At 36.1% G+C, this 13839-nt stretch overlaps 1 protein-coding gene across 11 annotated transcripts in view; it reads left to right on the top strand.

Moving 5' to 3' along the window:
* DOP1A (DOP1 leucine zipper like protein A) overlaps positions 1–13839 on the top strand; it is a 68079-nt gene that overhangs the window by 31295 nt on the left and 22945 nt on the right. For all 11 annotated transcript variants that reach the window (XR_008748113.1, XR_008748114.1, XM_055810706.1 and 8 more), the window contains 5 exons: positions 3101–3725; positions 6772–7046; positions 7719–7875; positions 11800–11896; positions 13163–13422. Coding sequence is in view for 9 of the 11 variants with exons in the window: in XM_055810706.1 (XP_055666681.1) it covers positions 3101–3725; positions 6772–7046; positions 7719–7875; positions 11800–11896; positions 13163–13422 (1414 nt within the window). In the remaining 2 variants the exon portion in view is untranslated. The remainder of the gene's footprint in view (positions 1–3100; positions 3726–6771; positions 7047–7718; positions 7876–11799; positions 11897–13162; positions 13423–13839) is intronic.

Here is a 13839-nt window from a genome sequence, read left to right on the forward strand (position 1 = left end):
TAACTGATTATGTTTTGCAGCATCATAGAAAAATACTTTTTGTGTGGAAAGCAAAAGTGGGATTTCTCAGTCTGTGCTGAACACCTACAAGTCTCTGATTAGATTCAGTTTAATGTATAATACATAGAAATTTGGATCATCTTAAGAAATTGTAATTGTACATTTCATTGTGGTAAACAGTCTTGATTCTTAATGTTTTTTATCTTGATTTAATATTATACATTTATAAATCACTTCAGAATCGGGGCGTAAGAATGAATTAATCAGCTAAGGTTTGAAGTTGTAATGCACTTCAGGAGTCTGATCATTTGGAAAAACTGGTCTCAGAAGAATTCTGAGTTTTAGTTGTGTCAGGCATATGTAGTTTCTCCTCTCACCCAATTTATATGCATCAGATTATTACTCATCATTTACTTTACCGTTCCTATAATCATTTAATAAAGAAACTGACCAGCCAGCAGTTCTTTTTTTTCTCTTTTAACACTGTATAGTTTGGCCTATGCAACTATGGCTCTGTAAGGTATGTTAAATTACATACCCCAAAATCCTTGTTCTCCACCTGAAGAAACTAGAAGAACATCATAGAATAATTTAGATTGGAAGTGACAGTTGCAGGTCACTGCTCAAAGCAGGATTCATTTCAAAGTTAGATTCTACTTTAGAGCTAGGTCAGGTCACTCAAGATCATATGCAGCTTGGTTTTGAAGGATGAGGATTCGACAACTTCTCTGTACAGCTTGTTTGTTTGCATTGTGTTATTTAATGAGAATTTTCATTGTTGCAGCTTGTGTTTGTTGCCTCTTGTTCTTTCACTGTAAATTTCTGAGCATGCCTACATCTGTTCAGGTAAATAATGGGAAGTCACAGACAGCAATTAAAGACGCCTTTTCCACCTCTTAGCATTCTTTTTCTTAAGATTGAGCCAGTCCAACTCTGAGTTGTTCCTTCTCTGTGAGGTGCTCCTGTGGTGGCCCTCCACTGGACTTACTCAGTACATCAATATTTTTTTTTTTGTACTAATGAGTGCAAACTTGGATGCCATATTCCGGATGTGGTCTTAAAACTGCTGAGCAGAGGGGACCAATCACTTCCTTTGACTTGCTGGCTATACTTTTGCTAATACTGTCCTGTATGTGGATGGCCTTCTTTACTGGAAGGGTCCACTGCTAGCTCATGTTCACCTTGTCCATTAGGACTCCAGCATCCTTTATGCAGCATCCCATCCTTATTCTGTCTAGAAACCTGCCTGTTTGTTGTTTTGCCTTTTTTTTTTTTTTTTATAAAACCTGTTTTGATTGAATGATATTACCCTTTGAACCATCAGTGGCCTTTTTCTTTCAATTGCAACTAATTGGTATGTAGCCATGGCTTCTGTTAAGAGATAGAGTGAAATTAATTAGCATGTTTCTGATCTCTCTTATGTTGTATTTTGTAAGGCTGGGTCACCCTTTGTGTCTTTGCAAGCTTTTTAGCTTTCACTGTCTCCTGTGTAGTATTTACTATCTCAAATTTTCGTTTTTATTCTTACTCAGTCTCTGATAAAACAAGTTGTAATTCACCATATATAATGGTGTGTTACGTTATATTTATTCATTAAAAAGTTATTCAGATTTTTTAATGCTCAAATTCTGTATTTATGACAGTGATAGGATGTCAAACAGCAAGACAGCTTCTTGGGCAATGTCTGCCATCACCAGTAAGATAGCCAGATGAGAAGCATGAGGGCATATTCTTTAACTGCATTTACTCCCAACTGATTCATGCATTTCGGTTTGTTTCCCTGTTCTCCTCAGGAGACTGTGCCACCAGTTGCCAACAGGACTATAGGGGGTTAGAGCAGCCCAGAAAGCTGCTATGGGTTCTTTTTGAGTAGAATCATCAATCAGATTTGTGCATATTCTGAACTGATGAGGAATTAAGGCTCAGGATGAGTCATGAAGAGCTGTTGTTGCCGGAGCAACCCTTCTTTATTGTTTCTAGGAGATGATTTTTTTTTTTCTTTCTGGTTACAAATCGTTAGTAGCTTTTAAATGCAAGTCTGTTTCTTTTTCTATAATTATAATTTCATATTAGAAAGAAATCCCCAACTTCCAGATCTCAGGATTGGTATATAAAAAGAAACATGCTAGTTAAAGTTTTATCATATATGCATCTATGAATTGAGATTCCATCCACATTTAATAGACAGTTTAAGTCGAAGAGCATGTCTTTTATTGAGAAATTGAGCTGGCTTTAGTAGTATAAATGTGGAAGTGAGAAAAATGTTTTAGGTTATGAAAGATTTTATTCTTCATTTACAGCTCCACAGATCATTTTTTTTAAGGTGTTTTGACAACTTGTAGTTGTGATGACACTGATCCTGCCTTCCTAATGTGACAAAACTTTAATAGTTGTGGTGGCTCTATCAGTAGTATATCTGAACAGTTACTATGTTAAAATAGTTTAATATCTGATGTGATTATTTACTTGTACAGTGAGAACTTAAAAAGTGTGATTGGAGAAGTGTATACTTTTTCCTACTCTCTCAAGTCTTCCCATTCTTCTCGGCTTGATGCTTCTGTTTTGTCTCCTTTGCCTGCAGGCATTTACTCCTGTATGACTACAGCAGTTTCTGATTAACAGATAAATATCTTGTCTTTTTGCAGAACATGCTAAAATCTACAGTATTAAAAGAAGCTAAAGTGACCGCAAGCAACATAGTTCAATGTCCTGCTTCCTGCTGGAAGTGGAGAGTTTTCTTTGATGAGTGAATATTTTGATTTATGATGCTGTATAAATTAATAATACCAGTGTCTATGCATTTCAACATTCTTTCATAAAAAAATAGACATTATTATGATATGAAGAAAATTTTAAAAGCAATCATATTTAAAGTATTTTACTTGATAAACAATGCTTCCTTTTTTTGTTATAGTTAGCTTTTGTCTGGCAAGGTTTCTGAAACACCAAGCATCGTCTTGCATAAAATGTATTTACATTAATAGATTTAAAACTGGAATAAAATTGTTCCTTTCAAATGGAGAAGCAAATATTTTTTTTTTTTTTCATCAGGACCTAAATAACCCATTTTAAACAACAATTAAATTTTTATCTCAATCAGGTGCCGCCAATTTCACTTGAAAATCCTAATGATGTGTTTGAAGATGGTGAAAATCCTCCAAGCAGTCGATCATCAGAAAGTGGATTCACTGAGTTTGTACAGTACCAGGCAGATACAACTGATGACATTGACAGAGCACTGAATGAAGGTCACGGTGCGCCTGGCATTCCTATTATCGGTAGCACATCCTCAGAGACTGAAACAGGATCAACTGTGGGATCTGAGGAAACCGTTGTACAGCCTCCTTCCATAATGACACAGGGGACGGCAACTCGAAGTGGGAAAACGATCCAAAAGACTGCAATGCAGTGTTGTTTGGAGTATGTCCAACAGTTTTTAACCAGATTTATCAACCTGTATATCATTCAGAGTAATTCCTTGTCCCAGCCCTTAGGGGCAGAGCTTCCAGTAGACACCACTAGAGAGCAAGGACAGACCACAAAATGGGACAGAGAATCACGAGTTGATGCTAAGGTGAAGAAAACAAACAAGAAAAAAACACCGAAAGAATACCTTTCTGCCTTTATTGCTGCTTGTCAGCTGTACCTTGAATGTTCGAGCTTTCCTGTTTACATAGCTGAAGGAAACCGTACTTCGGAATTACATCCTGGGAAGCCTGAAGTTGGTAAGCTGCATTCTTCTTTGTTCTTTGCTGTTAAATATTTTTTTTCTTAATTATATAATATTCATGCTTTTTGTGTGTGTTGCCGTTTGCTATTCCTCTCAGAAATGTAAGCTCCTTTCTGTATCAACTGGTTTGCTTTTTGGAAACTAAACTATTTTCTCGTAGATTTTAAGAACATTGCTGGCATGGGATTTGACAGTAATTCATATTGGGGTGGCAAATATAAATTATGCAAACTGAAGCCTGAGAGTATAATCTAGATTTTAAGATGTTCCTCTTTACTGTATGGATCCACAATTTTATTCTTTGTCATAATAGCCACAGCTGAACATCAAGTATGTTTTCATCTTCATTTTGGCAATTTTAGATTGATGTACTCATTTACCACTTTGTGCAATACATGGAAATTATAAGCTTCTGTCCAATAAAGATCATACCAAATAAGAAATTAATTTTACTTCGCTCCTGTTAAAGGAACAATTCTGGCAAACGATTCTAGGTACAGTTACATTAGAAAACAAAATAAAAATGGCGGGTTTTGTTAAGCGTGAACACATTCAGATACGGAAATGTGAATAAAATGAGGACAGTTCTGGATTACTGCAAAATGTGACATTTTAGACAGACAATCCTTTTTACAGTTTGTAAAGTCTTCAATTTACAGTTCAAATTTTGGTTCCACTTCTGATCTGTAGCTTGAGAATTGCTGCCTTAAAATGGTATTATGGTAGATAGCTTGGAGCATGCAAGAAATAGTTACAATAATTTTGGCTACTGTCATGATTATCTTCTGTGATTTTATTTTTTCTAGAAAACTTCATGGGTCCAGCTTTTTGTTCTTATCCACAACTTTCAAAATCTATTAAAGGCTAAGTGGTGGCCACTGCTTGGAGATGAATAGATTTTTGGCTTTTGGAAACAAGCATGTCAGTTTAACATGACTGCTTCTTCTATTCCTGTAGTCTTTAAGATGTGTTGTGTATGTCTTCATCATACAGCCAAGAGCAGAGCATATCTTTGACTTTGTGAGATCCAGACATATCAAATATTTATGTCAATTGAAGGCAACTTGGTTACAGCTGTTTATTAATTAAGGTTATTGCAGTGCTAAAGGGGTGCTACCTTTTGTAAAAGATCTAGCACAAGATATTTGTGTTTCTACAGCATGACCCTGAAAAATGTGGTTTTGTTTTTGGTTTTTTTTCTTCCAAACACTAGCAGCCTACAAATGAGTGTTGTGGCAGAAGACTAAAAATATTTAAAACATCAGCTGTTTGTTTATTAGTTTTCTGTGGATATAGCACTTCTGATTTTTGCTGCCTTGTAAACTCTAAAGGAGAAAACCTACAGAGCTTGAGTAGTGTGTGCCTTATATGAAGGCAGTGATTCTAGTGAATCCTTCTCACTTTGTTAAATGTCATGGATTTGCATTGCTCGTTCATCATCTGAACCTTCCCATTTGTGATGTTGCGTTTGCAGTCTATTAAACAGTGTGACTTTGAGGAATAAGCATAAAGCGTAGGCAGTTGAGATCAACAGGGAGGATTTTGTTGCAGATGAAACATCTGTTGTACAGAATGGCAGGGTGGATGGAAATAGTGATGGGAACGGTGCTGCCTGGGAGTCCTGCTTCCCGTAACAGAGAATGCTGATGAAACAGAGAATGGAGAATGGAAGAATGATAGTTACCGTAATTCACACACGAGACTTTTTTTCATGTATTGATACATTTTTCTACTGCAGAAAAGGCTGGTTTTATTGAAGGGTTCTTAAATACAGAATATGTTTGTGGTGGGTTGCATTAGTGATGTGATCCAATTGCCTTTAATCAGTGGTGAGAGTCATCATTCTGTTTATTTGAAGGACCCAAATTATTCTGATATTGATAGAACATAATTGTGCTTAAATTTTGCTGTATGCTTGAACTGTCAGATAAATGCATGCTATTTTTAATCGAAGAAATTAAAAAGGGGACTGAGTCAAGCTCAGAATAATGTTTGTATCTGTAAACTGTAGAACATGTGCAATTGTTAGGTATACTTAGGCTCCAATTTACATTGCAAAATTAACTATTTTGGCTATAAATTAGAACTTGCATCATCCTCTTAATTCTAAGTAGATGCTGTATTTGTGCCTATTAAATAATACCACTTCACTGGTGTCTGATTCTAGGAGCATTTGCCTATTTTAGGAACACCATCAATAGGGAGGATATTTTTGAAGATTTAAGAAAAACTACTTCGGTACCTCTAAAATAAGAGAGTACATTATTTACTTGGAGAGTTGACTGTGAATTTCAGAGAACGAGACTTGCATTATCAGGCCAGTGTATGGTATTGAGGGGATGGTAAGAAGAGGAAAACAACGACCTACAGTGAAAGCAGAGTATGATCTAACAGGATCAAGTTTCTGTCACCCAAAACATCAATTTTCACGGATACTTTTACTTTTAAAGTGTTGCCAGGAAAAATCTCTATATCATTTAGTCAGTTTAAATTTAGTTTATATATGTACATAATTCTGTAAGTATGTATATTATAATGTATTTTATATGATAATATTACATGCTATGTATATTATATATTTTAAAAAACACTACAGATTTATTCCAGACTACAAACTACAGTGTTAAGGTATGATTGCTGGTCAAGAATTTCATGAAGGAGGACAGTGAATGAAAGGATGTGCAAACTACCAGAAGTCCAGTTTTGTCTAAAACACGAAATCATTTGGATGCATTTCCATAAAATTTATTTTACTTTTCCGTGTTCAAATTTTCCTGCTTATTTTTGGTTAGTAAACATTTGTAGCGATACAGTATTGCATTTTTAATTAGATTATTTTAATGATAGATACATATCAATTTGTATCTTTGTCCTGCATACATTATCCTAAAGCCATATAATGGGCGGGTTGAAATATGAAAGATAAAGGACAATTATGAATATGGTCATGGGATATAAGAGGAAAAGCACATAATACTTCAAGTCACTAAATTAATGTATCATCTGTGATTTTTTTTTTTTTTTTTTTTTTTTTATTTCAGACTGTGAACAAGTACAGCCTCCACTGTGGCTACAGACTTTAATGAGTGCTTGCAAGCAAGCAAGCGATTTCAGTGTTCAGGGTGTTACAATTTCCCTTGTGATGGACCTGGTTGGATTGACTCAATCTGTTGCTCTCGTCACTGGAGAAAATCTGAACAGTGTGGAAACGGCTCAGCCTCTTAGCCCTAACCAGGGAAGAGTGGCTGTGGTCATCAGACCTCCTCTTACTCAAGGCAATCTGAGATATATGGCTGAAAAGACAGATTTCTTCAAGGTACAAAGCAGTATCTCATTGCTGTTTTCTTTAGACTTCTTTTCCTGGCTGGTGAAGATTGCCAGTCTGGGCCACTTTACCATCCTTGGTATGGTAAACCAAATTTTCTTGCTGAGTATTTTGATAAGTTGTAACCTGTGCTAGACTCTAAATGAAAACGGATAGTAAGTTTTTCCGCTGTGATTGCTTTACTGACTGCTTGGGTGAAAATCTTTGTTTGAATGAATATTTTAAAAATATAAATAAAACCTGATTGAATAGCATCATTAATTAGCAAAGGTGTGAAACAGAGGTGTGCGTATTGTAGGACTGTGGTAAACCATAACCTCTGCCTTTGTGTGATTTATATAAGAAATCATTTACAAAAGAGAATCAGCAGCAGGGTATATTACGTAGTTAATTATATTTCAATGAAAACTTGTTTCTGGAGATGCCTGAGAGTTCTGAATCGTAACAGGAATTTTTATGTAGTAAGTTATTGCAATATTTCAAACAGTTGCTTATGTTCATACAAACAAAACAGAACAGTTTTATAGATTGCCTGTTGGTCATTTGGTGACATGAGATGTAATGTCTCCCATCATTGCAGACAGCTCAACATAGTCTAGAACAAAACAAGGCATGATACTTATTCACCTGTGTCTCTTGCAACTTTTATTTTCATCTACAAAGCATATAGCTTTAACTCTTTGGGACCAGTTGGGTGATGGAACTCCTCAGCATCACCAGAAGAGTGTGGAGCTGTTCTACCAGCTGCACAACCTCGTTCCATCTTCTAGCATTTGTGAAGATGTTATTAGTCAGCAGCTGACTCACAGAGACAAGGCAAGTTGTTTATAGATATTTACTAAAAGATGAGTTAAGTATATAACTATAGAAATATATTTAGGAAAAGGACTTGGTGCCATAGGGAAGGGCGTAAATAACTTCAGTATTGAAAAAAATGTTGCCTTGCATTGTTTCAAACATTAAAAATACTCTTATCTTTTACTTGCATGAAAAACATTAGATTTGCCTTTCCTCTGACACTGCCACCCTCTTTCCTATATTCCCACTCATAAGAAACCATAACCTTATGTCTGTAGGCACTGAGCCCTGTTTTTGTGAATGTCCAGGTGTTTCACAAACCTTTGAAAAGTGTTTGTAATGTTAATAATTGAATATAGATTTTCTAGATTCCGTTCCAGTTGTCCTAACCACTCTTTTTTTAGCTGTACAGCTCCATCAAATTTAAGCACACTTTTGCTGTGTCCAGCTGTAATTCAGTCCTCTGGTGTGCTCCCTCCTATTTCATCTAACGCTCACATCTTGTCTAATCATTTGTTCTAATACAGCATCTAGACTTTCTGCTTCCTGTCCTCCACAGAACTTGGAGAAGCAGCAACAGCCAGATTATTGTCATTACCACGTCTCTGTTGCTTTTCTTGATAGTGGGGTTGGATTGCTTCTTTGAGAGTTGTGTGTGGTCCCTTTTATCTTTCTGACCTTTTGCTTTCTCTTTTGTCTCTCTCTTAGCTGAGGTATTTACTGCCTTTCTCTTTATGTCACCATTTTTACATTTTTTTTACATTTTACATTTTTACAGTTTGAGATGTGTTTTCAATTCCTTTCCGTCTTTGTGAGACACATCCTTATAAGTCTGCTGCGTTTGATTTCATTAATTTGCTGCTTCAGCCTTAATTCCCTTTCTCTTTTAAGTGGCAGTGAATTGGGTTGGGTTTGGGTTTTTTTTCTTTCTGAGCATTTTTGTATATTATCTGATTCTGGCTTTTTGTAAGAATGAATGTAAATACAGCGGCTTTAATTAATAAGATTTTATTTTATTTCCAGGTCCCAAGGGCTGGGCTATATATTTCTGAGCTCCATCTTCTGACACTTGTCTCAGTTAATTATTTCCAGCTAAAGTGTTTCTGTGAGGTTGGGAAGTGGAGGAATTTCAGTAACTAAATACTTTTGATGGGGAAGAGTCATACAGAAGCCTCTTCAATCTCATGCAGCTCCTCTCTTCTCTAGTTATTTCTCCTAAAAAGATTTGAATTCTGACTATTTCTGCCATGTTTGCCAGTTCTAGAGGGCAATTAATAAACTGGTTTAACAGTAATTGCCAGTTTTCTGTGCATTTGTGCCTTTGTGGGAAATGTGCTTGCCTGCTCTGTGCTGACTGACATGGCAGCTGGGTTGTGAGTCGTCTGTGCATTTCTTTGCAATATGCCACTGAGGCTACTCTTTTCTTAAAGGTCTTTACTTTTCATCTCTGTCTCATGTTAAAAGCTACAGACTATAATTTGAGCAGAACCTCTTGAGTGATCTGAGAGCTGCTTCTTTGCCTCTGATAACACTGTTTCGTTTCTTGTTATTACTTTGTCCCTTGTCCTGCCTCATGTTCTGCTACCACAGGTTAGAATGTTTGCTCATGGCCCCACTTGGTGGATTTCTCCCATTCTTTATTGCTGTTCAAATGCCGCCTCTCTCTGGCTGTTTTTTATAAGTTATATAGGCTGCCCTAATGATTACTTCTGTTTTGCTATCAGTTTAGCTAATGAAAGCAGAATAGTATTTTCAGAATCTTTTGCAGCTGGCAGATATTCAGATTATTGACAAATGGTGGGGTTTTAAGTCTGTCATGAGCCTCTGCAGTTTCATGCTAGACAAAGGGAGCTTTTCAGCAACAGACTTATGTAGGAGACTGTATCTCTTATCAAAAGTTATGCTCAGATTCCTGATATATAAAGCACATGCTTAGGTTTTACTGTTGTTAGTAGGAGTTCTTGTTATGACAGGTACGCTTTTTTTTTTTTTTCCTCCCCTCCCCTGGGAATTTGTTTGAGAGGCTGTTAGTGTTGACATTTCGCTTAAGACCTTTGTAGTGGTTCAAATTACAGATATATGAACTGTTCTCGCAGCCTGAACAGAATGAGTGATAGCTTAGGTGCTCTGGCAACTCATGGTTGTGTGACTTGAGAGGCAGTTACCTTTTTTCCTTTCTACCAGAGAGTAACCGGGTCAAAAAAAGCAAATGTGAGCCAGGCTGTCAATCACTGCAGTTCACAGCTTGGCATACTGAGAAAACTGCCAATGATTTACAGTTTTCAGTTATTAGGCTGGTCTGTGAACTACAGTGACTGTGGATGTGGCACTCACTCATTTCTGCCAAGCTTACTGTGAAAACAGGATTTCTTGCATCTTCTCAGCATGGATTGCACGGACTTTCACAAAGTCATCTGTATGTGTTTGAGAGTTGGTATTTTCACTCAGTATTCGGCAGATATTAGTGAATTGTTTTGTCTAATTGTAGATATTTTGCAGCAGTGTTGTGGGGTTTTTTTTTCCTGTGAGAAGCATATTTTTTCCTAAATACATGTGATGCTTGCTTTACTTTCCAAAATGCCATTTCTCTTGGGGTTTTTGGCCGGGGGGGTGTGGGGGGGTGGGTTTGGCTTCTGGCTTTTTTTTTTGTTTGTTTACATCTAGTGTGATCTGTCTTGTCCTTTCTGTAATTTTCAAATTCTGCAGCTTTTACTTAAAGTTTTCATTGTTGTGGCAGGTATTGATCATATTAGGTGTTGCAAAGTTTATTAAGCTGTATGTTGTTAATTAAATCTGGAAGTATACCAGATTGTCACAGTGGTCTTAAGTTCTTAGTTCAGTCTCATTTTGATTAGAGGTAAATATACCTACTATTCATTCCCTATAATTTTATTTTAAGAAAAAAAACAAGTGAAAGTCTTTGTCTCGTCTCAGCTTATCATCTAGTAGTTTAGTATAAGCCCTGATTGTATTTGACAGTAATTTTGATGTTTTACTCAATATAACTGTCCTGATTGCTGTGCTTTGTTTGTTCACCCCTACAACTGCTTAGTAGCTTCCTTTTTTCTTAGGTAAAGCTGGGTTTAGTACATGTGCCCATGTATGTGTGTCATAGCATGGCATTTACTGTTGTTTACAGCCTTGCTGGAATAACTTTGCCTTGATCAGCCACAGTAAAAAGATTAAGGCATAAAAATTGTTACTTTAATACCATTTTCACCATTGAATAGTCTGCATGTTATTACTAGTCATTAGAAGTCCCTTGGGCAGTAAGCATGTCCTATTTGTCCAAATAAAACAAATAAATCTCTTAAGTTCCAGAGGTAAATTTGGCATTAGTGATGAACTCTTTAACTACATTGTATCTAGTTAGAAAATTCTTAGGTCTGTTTCTAGCCACCTTATCTTCCTTCCCTTGTTTCCATGGGTACTGTGTTTAATCCCATGGTTCCAGACACTATCTTTAAAAACTTTTTCTTCTTTCTCTGCCTCTGTATGCTCGAGCTTTCATATTGAAAAGCTTGCATGTTTCTTTCTGCAATCTTTTCATGATCTCTTCTAGTGCCTTGATAAATGTAGATAAACTCCCTGAAAACAGAGCTGTGCAACTTGTGGGAGTAAAATAAGTATTGTTCAAGCTATTGCATTAAGTATTTGGAACTTTTTCAAGCTAACTTTTGAAACTTAAGATGGCCAAGATCAAGAAGGGGGGCAATCCTTTCATGCTACTAAATTGTTCACAGAGACCTATTTTTGCCTGTTACTGGTTGTAATGTTGGAATATAGGAATGCATAGTCAAAAAAGTTAACAGTTTTGTTATATCTTTTAAGCTGCTGTATGCCTCTTTTTTTTTTTTTTTTTTCCTTTCCTTCCTCCCTCCTTCCCCTTCTTATCAGAGGTTGTCATATTCTGATAGATCTAATTTATAATTTGGTCCACAGAAAGTAAGAATGGAAGCTCATGCAAAGTTTGCAGTGCTATGGCATCTCACCCGTGACCTTCATATTAATAAGTCTTCTTCTTTTGGCCGTACTTTTGACAGGTTGGTGATTGCAAGTATGATTCAGTTGAAATAATTTTGCTTCAGAACCTTTACCTACATTGTAGTGGAAGCATAGAGTGTTTAGAAATTGGAGAACTACAGTGTAACTGTGAGAGCAAGGAAGGAGAACAAGAAATGACAAAATTATTTTCATGATTATGTAAGCTGTAAATTTTTATGGTAGCTGTAAAGAGTAGGGCAGGAATAGTCACGTGATTCATTGACTGTCACTGTGGTTAAAATATTTGAGTATACTGAACATAGTATCTGAGCTCTTACTTTGATTTGGTAAAAACAAATATAGGAGAGAGAACATAACCCAGAATTGAATTATATGAAAATGGAAAGTAACAGTAAAGCTAAGAAAACTTAAGAACAAAATTGCAAGTAAGCACTATAATATGAAAGTTCTTTTGTTTAGTCTGTGTGTTGTGTGTCATTTATGGCAAGCAGCAGAGGCTTTCTGTTTTGTGTTCTGGTATCAAACTGCCACCTTAGAAAAAACTGAATGATCCAGACTCTGAACTAGTCTAGTCTTCCTCAGCTAGTACAAATATGGAAAAGTGCTTATTTAAATTTTCTAATACATACTTTGCTGTAGAAATCAGAGTAAAATGCTTGTTATTTCTTTGGCTTGATACTGTCACTCATTGCAGAAGTGGCGATAAATTCTGTACATACAGCTAAGATCTTACAAATGTGTACTACTGGAGGATGTTAAACAGTCAGTAAAATTCAGAGTCCAATATATATAATGCTTTTCCCCAAGTCTGGAAAGGATTCTAAGGGCTAAAACTATTAAAAGAAGAAAACTACAGGAGGAAGTGCTGAATTGTCAAGTATATTTCTCCTCTCCATCCATGATGAAAAGATTTTTGAATAAGTTATCTTCTCTTTCCCATACATCTGTGTGAATTGGCTTTTAAAGTTTTTTATGTTTTTCTACTGCACTAGCACTTAGGCAACAAAAGTTTGTTATGCTAGTAGCTGTACAAATACCTGAACTGACTATAGAACTGCTACTATTAGTGTAGCTATCTTAACTAACTTTATTACTAGCTCTTCCTGGCCATTTCTTCTTCAAGCTAGACTGAAATATAAAACTTCAGGTTGCAAAGTTTGGATTCCAAAGAAAATACTGTTTATATGGAGAAGACACTGGAGTATGTACTGACATGTTGAAATTCATCATATATCAGATTAAAATGAGATTATTCTGTTCTTAGTGTAGAATTTGTGCTAGGTTTCTTCTTCTTTTTTTTCTAGATCTTTGTTTATCATGCTGGACAGCCTTAATAGCTTGGATGGTTCTACATGGTCAGTGGGGCAAGCCTGGTTAAATCAAGTGCTTCAGAGACATGATATTGCAAGGGTTCTTGAGCCTTTGCTCCTACTGCTTCTCCATCCAAAAACTCAGCGAGTTTCTGTTCAGCGGGTACAGGCTGAATGTTACTGGACTAAGTCTCCCTATCACCCTGAAGAAGACAATGAAAAGCACTTTATGCAGAAGTTTAGTTGTGCTGATGGTATGTACTCAAGAAGACTTGTAGGAAGTTCCTTACTCAATTTATTTGTTATTTGCAGGCAGTATTAAAAGCAGAGTACAAATTTTTGTGGGTGACTCTCAAAACAAAGTGCTGGAATAGCAACTGCTTTGTGCACGCTTTTTCTAATTCAAGTTTTGGCATCCCAAGTATAATTGAGGTTTTGTTGTTCTTAGTAAATTTTCTTGTGTCTTACTGAAATTCAGTAGAAATTAAGAATATGGCTTGAAGCTTAACCAAGAAATGAAATGCTTTTATGAATTAGGACCACTGATGTGGGGCTGGCTGCAAACATACTGATAAGGTTTGAAGGTGTTTGCATGTATTGTGTAATTTTAGTAATATACTAATAATTCTTTTTTTTATGAAAACACAAGCAGATGAGACCACTTAAATTTT

This window comes from Falco peregrinus, chromosome 7 (assembly GCF_023634155.1).
Source record: "Falco peregrinus isolate bFalPer1 chromosome 7, bFalPer1.pri, whole genome shotgun sequence".
In the NCBI taxonomy this organism is placed as follows: domain Eukaryota; kingdom Metazoa; phylum Chordata; class Aves; order Falconiformes; family Falconidae; genus Falco; species Falco peregrinus.